This window comes from Nerophis ophidion, linkage group LG11, assembly GCF_033978795.1.
Source record: "Nerophis ophidion isolate RoL-2023_Sa linkage group LG11, RoL_Noph_v1.0, whole genome shotgun sequence".
Classification (NCBI taxonomy): domain Eukaryota; kingdom Metazoa; phylum Chordata; class Actinopteri; order Syngnathiformes; family Syngnathidae; genus Nerophis; species Nerophis ophidion.
The window spans coordinates 41012557-41025007 of record NC_084621.1 but is presented as its reverse complement, the minus strand read 5'-3'; the positions used below and the strand labels follow the sequence as shown (position 1 = coordinate 41025007).

The window sequence follows — 12451 nt, the reverse complement described above, 5'->3', positions numbered from 1 at the left end:
AAAAATCCTTGAAAAAATTGTTGCGAAGCAGTTAAATGAACACTTAGCGTCTAACAATCTATGTGAAACCTTTCAATCCGGTTTCAGGGCAAATCACTCCACGGAGACAGCCCTCGCAAAAATGACTAATGATCTATTGCTAACGATGGATTCTGATGCGTCATCTATGTTGCTGCTCCTCGATCTTAGCGCTGCTTTCGATACCGTCGATCATAATATTTTATTAGAACGTATCAAAACACGAATTGGTATGTCAGTCTTAGCCCTGTCTTGGTTTAACTCTTATCTTACTGATAGGATGCAGTGTGTCTCCCATAACAATGTGACCTCGGACTACGTTAAGGTAACGTGTGGAGTTCCCCAGGGTTCGGTCCTTGGCCCTGCACTCTTCAGCATCTACATGCTGCCACTAGGTGACATCATACGCAAATACGGTATTAGCTTTTACTGTTATGCTGATGACACCCAACTCTACATGCCCCTAAAGCTGACCAACACGCCGGATTGTAGTCAGCTGGAGGCGTGTCTTAATGAAATTAAACAATGGATGTCCGCTAACTTTTTGCAACTCAACGCCAAAAAAACTGAAATGCTGATTATCGGTCCTGCTAGACACCGACCTCTATTTAAAAATACAACTCTAACATTTGACAACCAAACAATTAAACAAGGCGACACGGTAAAGAATCTGGGTATTATCTTTGACCCAACTCTCTCCTTTGAGGCACACATTAAAAGCGTTACTAAAACGGCCTTCTTTCATCTCTGTAACATCGCTAAAATTCGCTCCATTCTGTCCACTAAAGACGCTGAGATCATTACCCATGCGTTTGTTACGTCTCGCCTCGACTACTGTAACGTATTATTTTTGGGTCTCCCCATGTCTAGCATTAAAAGATTACAGTTGGTACAAAATGCGGCTGCTAGACGTTTGACAAGAACAAGAAAGTTTGATCACATTACGCCTGTACTAGCTCACCTGCACTGGCTTCCTGTGCACTTAAGATGTGACTTTAAGGTTTTACTACTTACGTATAAAATACTACACGGTCTAGCTCCATCCTATCTTGCCGATTGTATTGTACCATATGTCCCGGCAAGAAATCTGCGTTCAAAGGACTCCGGCTTATTAGTGATTCCCAAAGCCCAAAAAAAGTCTGCGGGCTATAGAGCGTTTTCCGTTCGGGCTCCAGTACTCTGGAATACCCTCCCGGTAACAGTTCGCGATGCCACCTCAGTAGAAGCATTTAAGTCTCACCTTAAAACTCATTTGTATACTCTAGCCTTTAAATAGACTCCCTTTTTAGACCAGTTGATCTGCCGTTTCTTTTCTTTTTCTTCTATGTCCCACTCTCCCTTGCTTCTTGATCCGGTGGCCATGTACTGCTCGCCTGTGTATCGGCTGGGGACATCTCTGCGCTGCTGATCCGCCTCCGCTTGGGATGGTTTCCTGCTGGCTCCGCTGTGAACGGGACTCTCGCTGCTGTGTTGGATCCGCTTTGGACTGGACTCTCGCGACTGTGTTGGATCCATTGTCCCACCGACGTCCCACTGGGTCATTATTGTCACCGATGTCCCACTGGGTGTGAGTTTTCCTTGCCCTTATGTGGGCCTACCGAGGATGTCGTGGTGGTCTGTGCAGCCCTTTGAGACACTAGTGATTTAGGGCTATATAAGTAAACATTGATTGATTGATTGATTAAAACAGCGTGGCTTTGTAGTAAAATAGTGCAGGTACTTTCCTGGCCCTGTCTTCCATCGAAAATGTGTGGCGCATTATGAAGCGTAAAATACGACAGCGGATTACTGTTGAACGACTGAAGCTCTACATAAAACAGTTTCCTCAGTTCCCAAACGTTTAGTGAGTGTTTTTAAAAGAAAAGGTGATGTAACAGTGTTGAACATGCCCTTTCCCAACTACTATGGCACGTGTTGCAGCCATGAAATTCTATGTTGATTATTTTTTGCAAAAAAAAATAAAGTTTATGAGTTCGAACATCAAATATCTTGTCTTTGTAGTGCAGTCAACTGAATGTGGGTTGAAAAGGTTTTCCAAATCATTGTATTCCGTTTATATTTACATCTAACACAATTTCCCAACTCATATGGAAACAAGATTTTTAATAATCACCTCCATTACTGCATTCTTTTGTATTTTAAGTATCATTATCAAGTAATATAATCACTGGAGGTCGAGGCTTAACATGTTGCACATTGGAAGAAAATGGAAAACAAGTTTAAACATTGTGTTGATATTGTTCAATTGTCAATAGCACTCACCGTGAAGAGTTTACAATTAATACATGTGATTGGTATTAGTATTGGTATCGGCCGGACTCACGCATGGATGATCGGAATCAGCAGCATAAAACCCTTATTGGAACATCCCTAATTTAAACAGCCTTGGCATGTGACAACATCAGCAATTCTTTTGAGGCTGTAACGTGGTGAGCATCCAAAATATAAACTTTGCAAGTCTGTTTTAACAAACGTGTGTGTGTGTGTGTGTGTGTGTGTGTGTGTGTGTGTGTGTGTGTGTGTGTGTGTGTGTGTGTGTGTGTGTGTGTGTGTGTGTGTGTGTGTGTGTGTGTGTGTGTGTGTGTCAGTACCATGTAGAGGAACTAGAGGAAAAGTGTGATGATAACCATAGAAGCATAAAAGAGACTTACTGGGACATAGGAAAGGGTCAATATGAGCTAAATAATTCATCGATCCAATCATTCTTATTTTTTCTACCGCTTACATATTCTGCACAGGGCTTGAGCTGGAGCCTATCCCAGTTGACTTTTGGTGAGAGGCCCTCATGAGATATTGTCAGGGCACATGTAAGGCATGAGTGACAAAATGTATTATTAAATGGGACCCATTAACTCCCTGCTTGGCACTCAGCATCAAGGGTTGGAATTGGGGGTTGAATCACCAAAAATGTTTCGCGGGCGCGGCCACCGCTGCTGCTCATTGCTCCCCTCACCTTCCAGGGGGTGAACAACGGGATGGGTCAAATGCAGAGGACAAATTTCACCACACCTAGAGTGTGTGTGACATTTCTTGGTACTTTAACTTTAACTTGACTTTAACTTTAACACTATGTGACTGTCAGGTGTGTAATGCAGCACAGTAGTACCTTGATTTATGAATTCATCAATGAATTGGTTCTATGACGAGGCTCCTGACTCCAAACACTTATATCCCAAATCAATGTTGTATCATTTAAATCCATTTTATTTTTTCACTCACCCCCCACAAAAAACATTACGCATGTAACATGTCTTTTAAAAAGAACACAACAACATTAATTTTATTGGAGAGCGGAGTTGTACGCTACCTCCTTCCAGCGGCTTATCCGTCAAACACACCATCAGCAGCCTTTTCCCCTTTTTCACGGGTAAATGTCTGCCGTTTAAATATGATTTTAACCCCTTTGGCTGGCGTTATCAACTAATTTTGCTTCAGTATGGTGCAGACTAGCAGTTATACGCTTAGATTGTATTATTTATTTAATTCAATTTATGTCTTTCACACTTGCTTTCTTCCTAACCATGATGCCTGGAAAACAAAGCCATGTCCATCTCTAGCTATAAGCTAATGCTAGCAAGAAGGGTTTTACGGTATACTGGTATTACTATAGTGCCGCGATACTAATGACTCATATTCTGTACTGTGCCTTCTCTGAAAAGTACCGGTCCGCCACCGTTGTTTTCATGTCATGTCATTGCTGTTTTACGAGTAGACGAGCATGTTCGGCAGCGCAAAATCATTGAGTACTTACAAGCAGACACAGTGTGTAGAGAAAAAAGGGAGAATAGATGCATTTTGGTGTAAAAATGTCACAACGCGGATTCGAACCCAAGATTCTCCCAGAGCAAGATCCCACACTCTGTCTGGCAGCATGCCAGGACACGCCCCCGCAAGTGCCTCACACTTCACGCCCACGCTTCGGCCCAGCTGTCGACTGTCAGCAATCATCGCACCTGGCGGCAATCAGGAAGACAGCTTAAGAACCAATCACTCCTTGGAATCCGCGCCGGAACGTTGTTAACTCCTGTAGTAAGCATTCACGTCATTGGCTTCCCTCTCGTTGTCCTCGCCTCTTTTGTCCCTTTTTGTCTTGTTGACTTATGCCCCTTGTCCTCCTTGCAGTACCCGCCTTGTTGCCTCCCTCGATCCTCGATCTCTCGCCTGGACTCGGACATTGTTGCTTGCCGCCTGCCTTCGACCTCCTGCCTGTCCCCGGATCTCCCTTGTGCCTACCCACTTGGTCAGACCAAGATTTCATCCATCACGCATGTACAACATCCTCTTGAATTATTTATATGGTTAATTCTACACTTAATCCTGCAACCAACACTTAGAGTAGCATACACATTCCACACAATCATCAAAGGGTTACCATAAACCTGGTAACCTTAAGTTAGGCTGACCATACGTCCTCTTTTCCCCGGACATGTCCTCTTTTGCGGGGGTGTCCGGGCGGGTTTTTTTAAATGCCTCAATTGTCCGGGATTTTGAATTAGGGTTGCATGTATTTCCAATGTACGTCCAGGGTTAAGTTACTGTATGTATATTACTCGAGTTGGTAAATTCTAGCTGTAAATATTGTAGCGGCTGGCTACGGGGTGTTAGCCAATGGCTTTGGTTGGGGGGCGGGACTTCCGGGGAAGATAGGAAAGTGACGCTGTTGACTGGAAGTGTTGGTTCGAGTTTTGCCGGGAAAGGTCCTTTTTTTTGTTTTAAATGTTGACTATGCATTTTTTTTTTTTTTTTTTTTTTTAACAGAAGCCATAAATAATTGGCTCAGAAATGCTACCTCTGTTTTTGTTGTTTTAACTGATTTGTGAAATACCCTTCACCTATGGTGTATTCTCTGAGAACATCTGTTTTTGTTTCAAATGTTTTGAGGCATTATTTATATTTTTTACATTAGAATTGTCCACTGGACTGAGACATTTTAAAGAATGGGATGTTACCTGTTTTTTGTTTAAATATAATTAACCGGTTTTGAGGCTTTATTTATGTGTATATTATATACAAGAGGTTATTTTGAATATTGCTACCTCTGTACTTTTTCTAAAACTGTAAATGTTACATAAAATAAGTGTGACTTATTTTGTTATACTGTCAACAGAGGAGAAAAAATGCTTTATTTAAATAAATATATTATTTATAAAGCAAGTTCAAGTATCATTGGCAAATTTTCACCTAGTCCCGGCCTTGGCGTGTTTATTTTTCTTTGTTTACGTCCCAAAAGGTGGAGACAATTAGCCGTGGTCGGCAAAGTATTTATGATTCCTGTCATTTCAACACCTTGAAAATAAGCTGTAACATATATGTGTCCTCTTTTTGGGATTTCAGAATATGGTCAGCCTAGCTTAAGTCCTACGTACTGTCGTCTCCTTCCAACCCCTCACGTACATAACAAAAAACTAAGGATAAAGATGAAGTTATAACACTGAAATTCCCTCAGGAAGAGGTGCTTTAAGACATGGCTAGCTAGCTAGCGGCTAAAGTCCAGCCCCAGTCGGTAGTGATGTAGTTACTTCTAAATCACTAATCCTCGCCTCCATGGCGACAAATAAAGCAAGTTTCTTACAAGTATCATCCCTGCATGACGAGGAATGGCTAAACCTGCTTCACTACACACCGAGCTCACCGGCGTCAAAATGTAAACAAACGCCATTGGTGGATCTACACCTAACATCCACTGTAATGATACCAAGTACAGGAGCGTATCTAGTCGATGATACTATGATTACGTCGATATTTTTTGGCATCACAACATCTTTCATTTTTTTAGAATTTATGTTTATAAACTCAGAAAATATGTCCCTGGACACATGAGGACTTTGAATATGACCAATGTATGATCCTGTAACTACTTGGTATCGGATTGAGACCCAAAATGTGTGGTATCATCCAAAACTAATGTAAAGTATCAAACAACAGAAGAATAAGTGATTATTACATTTTAACAGAAGTGTTGATAGAACATGTTAAAAGAGAAAGTAAGCAGATATTAACAGTAAAAGAAAACTGTATAATGCATTTGTTCCTTCTTGACTGCAGTTAAATGTAGAATATATGTATAATATATTTATATTATTCATATATTATATGTATAATACATTTTATTTATTATATTATTTATTATTATTATTGTCTCTTGTGAGCCAACTGTGGTGCTGAATTTCCCCCAGCGATCAATAAAGTACTTTCTATCATATTCTATTCTATTCTATTCTATTCTATTCTAAATGAACAAGTTGATTAATAATTCATTGTTTACCACTTGTCCTTCATAATGTTGACAAAATAATAGAATGATAAATGACACAATATGTTACTGCATGTGTCAGCAGATTAAATTAGGAGCCTCTGTTTGCTTACTTACTACTAAAAGACAAGTTGTTTTGTATGTTCACTAATTTATTTAAGGACAAACTTGCAATAAGAAACATATGTTTAATGTACCCTAAGATTTTTTGATCAAATAAAGCCAATAATGCAATTGTTTGTGGTCCCCTTTATTTAAAAAAGTACTGAAAAATATGGAAATAATTTTGGTACCGGTACCAAACTATTGGTATCGGGACAACACTACTAGCAAGTAAGACCAGATACTTATGGGGTTCACTTTGACATTTGCAAGACCAATTAGTGGATACTTGAATATCAAATTTTAGGTTGCAACTTAAAACATGGGCTTCACGGTGGCAGAGGGGTTAGTGCATCTGCCTCACAATACGAAGTTCCTGCAGTCCTGGGTTCAAATCCAGGCTCGGGATCTTTCTGTGTGGAGTTTGCATGTTCTCCCCGTGAATGCGTGGGTTCCCTCCGGGTACTCCGGCTTCCTCCCACTTCCAAAGACATGCACCTGGGGATAGGTTGATTGGCAACACTAAATTGGCCCTAGGGTGTGAATGTGAGTGTGAATGTTGTCTGTCTATCTGTGTTGGCCCTGCGATGAGGTGGCGACTTGTCCAGGGTGTACCCTGCCTTCCGCCCGATTGTAGCTGAGATAGGCGCCAGCGCCCCCCGCGACCCCGAAACGGAATAAGCGGTAGAAAATGGATGGATGGATGGAACTTAAAACATAACAATTAGCTGGGACACAGCTCTTATCTCAAAACACTCTTAGGTTGATGTACCACGAACTGGAGTTTGACTTTATCTGACTTTTATTAAACAGTCTCTTTATAATTGAGCGACAGGTAAAAATGTTAAGTTAGGTCAAGTTAAGTAGATGGGTTGTGTTTGGCTTTGGAAGTTCCACTGGCTTCTGTACCTGTGCTGTAATCAAATGAGGGCAATGTGGAAAGCCCTGGACACAGACTCATGTGTGCGTGGGTGTCAGGTTGGGGATTCCAGAGACCTTTCTCTTCTGGCCTCGCTGTCTCTCACAGAAAGACTGTGCCAAGTTCCTCATTCTGTGGTCTAAAACACTATCAACATGCATGATCAAATATGTCAGAAAGTGGACGGAGAAGCCCTGACGTCACCACAAGTCTTTCCGAAAACAAAGAAACTCAGACATTACATGGTAGACATCATTGGCTGGTATGTTTTAAAGATGGGGGAAAAAAAACAATGGAGAGCATCCGTCAATCATTCCAAGAAAGTGTCATGTCGAATGCCCGTAGCAGTAAAGTTGTACTCACCTTTATCAAAGTGCATGTCTCTGAGGTCTCGAAGTGACGGGGATCACACAACGGCAAAGTCAGCCTGCAGTGCGGTGAGTGATGTGTGCTGGTCTTAAGTCTGCCTCTGCTTTGTTGTTGTCAACTCAGCCCTGCTTGTACACATGAAGCATGCTGATCATCATCACCGCCCCCATGTGTGGGTGTCTACTCCTCCTTCTCGCACGTGTGTGTGTGTGTGTGTGTGTGTGTGTGTGTGTGTGTGTGTGTGTGTGTGTGTGTGTGTGTGTGTGTGTGTGTGTCCTTGTATTTCTACCCTTCTTGAGACATCAACAAGGAAAAGTACCTCCCATATGTGAACAAGTTTGGACATAAATCATTATCCCAATAAGGACAACCTGTCATGTTTTGTGGTCCCGTTCTATTTTGTTTTGGATTTTTTGGTCACTCTTGTTTGTTTTGTCACCATGCCAACCCATCAGTTTTCACCTGTTTTGTGTTCACGACTCACGCACCTGTCATCACTGCACCTATTTAAGCCTGTGGTTGCCAGACAGTCAGCCTGGCAACATCAGCTTCTACTCACCCTCGACACACACTTGTTATCCATGCCAATGATCCATGCTCCTTTCTTGTTCCAAGTAAGTTTTTTGTTATTCATGCCATAGTGCAAGTTTTGCTTTATGGCCATAGTTTTGCCTTAGTGCAAGTTTTGTTTTCATAGCCAAGTTTTGAACCTCCGCTGAGAGCGCCTTTTGTTTGTTCCTGTTTATAGTAAAATTAAAATATGTCATTACCTTCACGTCGCTTTGCACCACGGGAAAACAAACCACACCATCGTCCAAGTCATGACACAACCATTGCAAATAATAGAGAATGTCTCATTTGCACCCCTGGTGGTGAAATCTTCCAAAATTAGGGTGATCCCAAAAGAAGAGGGATTTTTCAAATTGACTGTGTGTCGATTTTTAAACGTGCTCCCACTCTGGTCAACATATGAAATAACAAGACAAAAAATTCACAAAAAAAACAAATATTAACTAAAAGCAGTCTTTTTTTCACAATGTGTCAACTTTTTTCTTATAAAATTGGGAACAATTTCTCATGTTATTTCTGTTTCTGTAGTATTGCAATATTTTCTCGTAAAATCAGATCTTTTTAATGTAAAATTATTACTTTTGAATGCAAAATGTGTTGTGTTTTTTGGTTTGTTCCTGCCTTCTCCTTGTCTGCAACTGTTTTTTAGTGATTCGTCCTCGGCAAGGGGCGGACCTTGTGGCGCACCTGCTTACAATTAGCTCACCGATATTTAGGCTTGTCACTCTCAGCTTGACCTTGCTGGTTATCGTTTCCTGAACCCTGCACATACATGTGCCTGCTTTGATTCATCTGACCTGGTACGTTGCCCTTTTCTTAAATCCTGTTAATTTTGACTTTGTTGTGTTTTATTTCCAAGCCACCTTGTTTTAAAGAGGACTTTTGCTGCGCTTAGTGCGTCCTGGCTTTTTCTCCGCCGACCACTGAAGAAACTGTTTGGGTTAATATCCATGGTGTGCACTTTTGCCCCATCGCTCTTTGTTACCCTTTTGGAAATGTAAAATGTTTTCCTTTTTGTACAACTAGTTTGCCTTCCTTCTTATTTGTCATATAAAACTCTGACTTTTATCACAATATTGCCATTTTTTTGTGGTTCTTGTAAAATAATGACATTTTTTTGAGTAAAATGATGACTTTTGTCATTTTAGCCATTAAAATTCCGATTACTATTATAATATAGCCAACATTTTAAAGTTTTCTCATAAAATTTAGACTTTTTTCGAATAAATTTCATTCAATTGCCCAAATGTTAAACTTTTCTTGTAAAACTGCGACTGTTATTGTATAAAATTCCAACGTTTATCATAATTTTACACAAAGGTTTACTTTTTCTTGTACAATTTTTACTTGTGTTGAGTAAAATTACAACTCTTATTATAATACTGCCAAAAATCTAAGTTTTACTTGGGAAATTGTCATTTTTTCTTGTGAAATTCCAACTCATTTTTCACAACAAGCTTTTTCATGCCTGCATAGTCTGTATACATTATTAATGTCGTAAATACAAATCTTTATATATCGACAAAGGGTGATCCTAAAGAGGGAGGCATTTTTTGGAGATCTCAAGAAGATAACAAATACATAAATGTGTGTGTGAGGCGGGGGTGCGTGCACCGCACCTCCCACTCCCACTCTTTCAAATATAACATCTCAAATAACACTAAAAGTAAACACTTAACCCTTACATAATTTTATAGCCATAAAGAAGCAATTTCGGCGACGAAAGAGTCCTCAGGGACTTAAGCGTGTGCAAAACATGTTTGGATTTATATATTTTCTTTTTTTTTGCTCAAATCTCTCAAACAACTTTAGTCTCAAACAACTTTAGTCCTTATACAGATGACATGTTTTTTAACCCTCATATATATATATATATATATATTAGAGGTGGGCAAATTAATGCGTTAATTACGAGTTAACTCATCAATCTATTAACGCCGACAATTATTTTATCGCACATTTGCGTATGTTGTTTACTTACTTTTATTTTGTTAACGCCTTTTCTTAAAAAGATGGCGTCGCCCGGATGGGCTTCGGGTTCGAGGGGTCTTGGTAAAGATGGAACATTTGGCCAAAATACCGGACAATTCTGCAAATTTCATGGCTGGCTTACAGCGTGGTCACTCCGGGATCACTTTCGACCGCCAGACAATTCTGAATGTGGATAAATCGGGCCGTTTTGGACTGAATGAAGCGTGCTTGCTAGACCGGCTAGCTAGCATGGGAATACTTTGCCGGCTACATCCAGCGGCCTGTAAAGCAGCAGAGTATATGTGTTGTCTGTCTATTTATCAATCATGCAGACGAGGCGTGTTGGCTGAGTTCTTAACGTTTACTTTTAGAGCGTGCATATCACAACATACAAGATGCCGTCATGGCGACACAACCTACACCGGGCTACCGCGCATGCTCGTCACTCCTGTTGCATGCTGGGTAGGGTAGTTCTTTATTTCCCTGGCTCATAACATAACAATATAGTACCATGTATATGCGTTCAGTTTATCAAAGCACCAAGCAAACAATCGGAAAATTCCCATCATATCAATTCCTAGATATGGTCATAATTATTTTAAGTGCACTACGCAGAATAAACACAACATTATTAATATTGCTACTACGGATAATTTGATCAAAAATTCCCTAAAACAGCCCACTACCTATAATATAGGTTTTTCAAACATAAGATCCCTGATAAAAAAAATCTTTCTCCTGTTACCTCAGAAATTGCCTGTTCAGATGTTATGATTGTGGCTCAGAGATTTGTATGTAGATTATATTTATTTTCCATAACAAAGAGGATAACTTAAATACCCTGGCAGTGGCAATAAGCTTAAATGTTTGTATTTACATTTTTTGAGTTGATGTTCATAAAATATGCTATTTAACTGTTACTGTTTAACAAGGACTGATTTAAATTATGTTTGCACAACAAATGTTTTGGCGCTTTTGTTCATGTGAGAGAATATTCCAATAAAGGTGCACTACACACTACTTTTGAATTCATTATTGGGCTTTGCGTATACAATGCAGTTAATCGCGATTAATCGGAGAAATAGTGTGATTAACTTCGATTAAAATTTTTAATCGTTGCCCAGCCCTAATATATATATATAGTGCGTCTGCCTCACAATACAAAGGTCCTGAGTAGTCAGGATTCAATCCCGGGCTCGGGATCTTTTTTCTGTGTGGAGTTTGCATGTCCTCCCCATGACTGCGTGGGTTCCCTCCGGGTACTCCGGCTACCTCCCACCTCCAAAAACATGCACCTGGGGACATGGCAATATTATATATATATATATATACATTTTTTATTTATTTTTTTCACCGAAAGGGATAGTTCTGAATAATACAACCGTAATAAAATATAAACTATAACAGTTGGACAAAAAAACTAAAAAATACAACGCAAACCAGCACAAACATAGGAGGAGGGGATATGAATAATAACACATTAATAAAAACTATAATATGCAAAAACAAATGTGCAGTACTAACATAACACAAACAATTGGGAAAAGTTTGGGGAGATTTTGACAAGGTGGGGAGGGTGCTTGTTATGAATCATAAAATGATAATAAGGTAAAAACTACAATATACATCCATCCATCCATTTCCTACCGCTTGTCCCTTGGGGGAAGTTAGACAAAAAAAAAAATTGCAGCACAAATGTAGCACAAACAAATTGGACACATTTTGTTGAGATTTTAACGTGGTTGGGAAACTGGGTATGAGTAACAAAAATAATAACATGAAAACAATAATAGTGAGACAAAAAAATTGCTGCACAAAGGTTTGGGGAAATTTTGACAAGGTGGTTATGAATCATGAGGCGTTACTAACTTAAAAACTACAATAGTTAGACAAAAACATTTTTAAAAGCTTATATAGAGCACAAACAAATGGGACAACTTTGGGGAGATTTTGACATGGTTATGAATAACATGCGAATTACACGTTAATAAGGTTAAAAAGTATGAAATGTTAATAGCACAAACACTATGATAATTTTGACAAAAAATGTTTACAGCACAAACAGCAAAAATGTTGGTGACAAGTTTGGGGAGTTTTTAACAAAATGTTAATAACATAAAAAACATAATACACAAATAAATTGCAGCGTTTACAGAGCATACACGAATGGGACAAGTTTGGGGACATTTTGACAGGGTGGGGGGGGACTGAATAACATCACTAGTCATAAAATATATTTTAGAATGACT

General features: G+C 39.6%; 1 protein-coding gene across 1 annotated transcript in view; it reads right to left on the bottom strand.

Moving 5' to 3' along the window:
- Window positions 1-7778, bottom strand: part of LOC133562098 (NF-kappa-B inhibitor delta) — a 41499-nt gene extending 33721 nt beyond the window's left edge. Inside the window, 1 exon segment of the mRNA XM_061915978.1 lies at window positions 7656-7778. Coding sequence (XP_061771962.1) covers window positions 7656-7671 — 16 coding nt within the window. The 5' untranslated portion in view covers window positions 7672-7778.
- Window positions 7779-12451: the final 4673 nt, after the last annotated feature.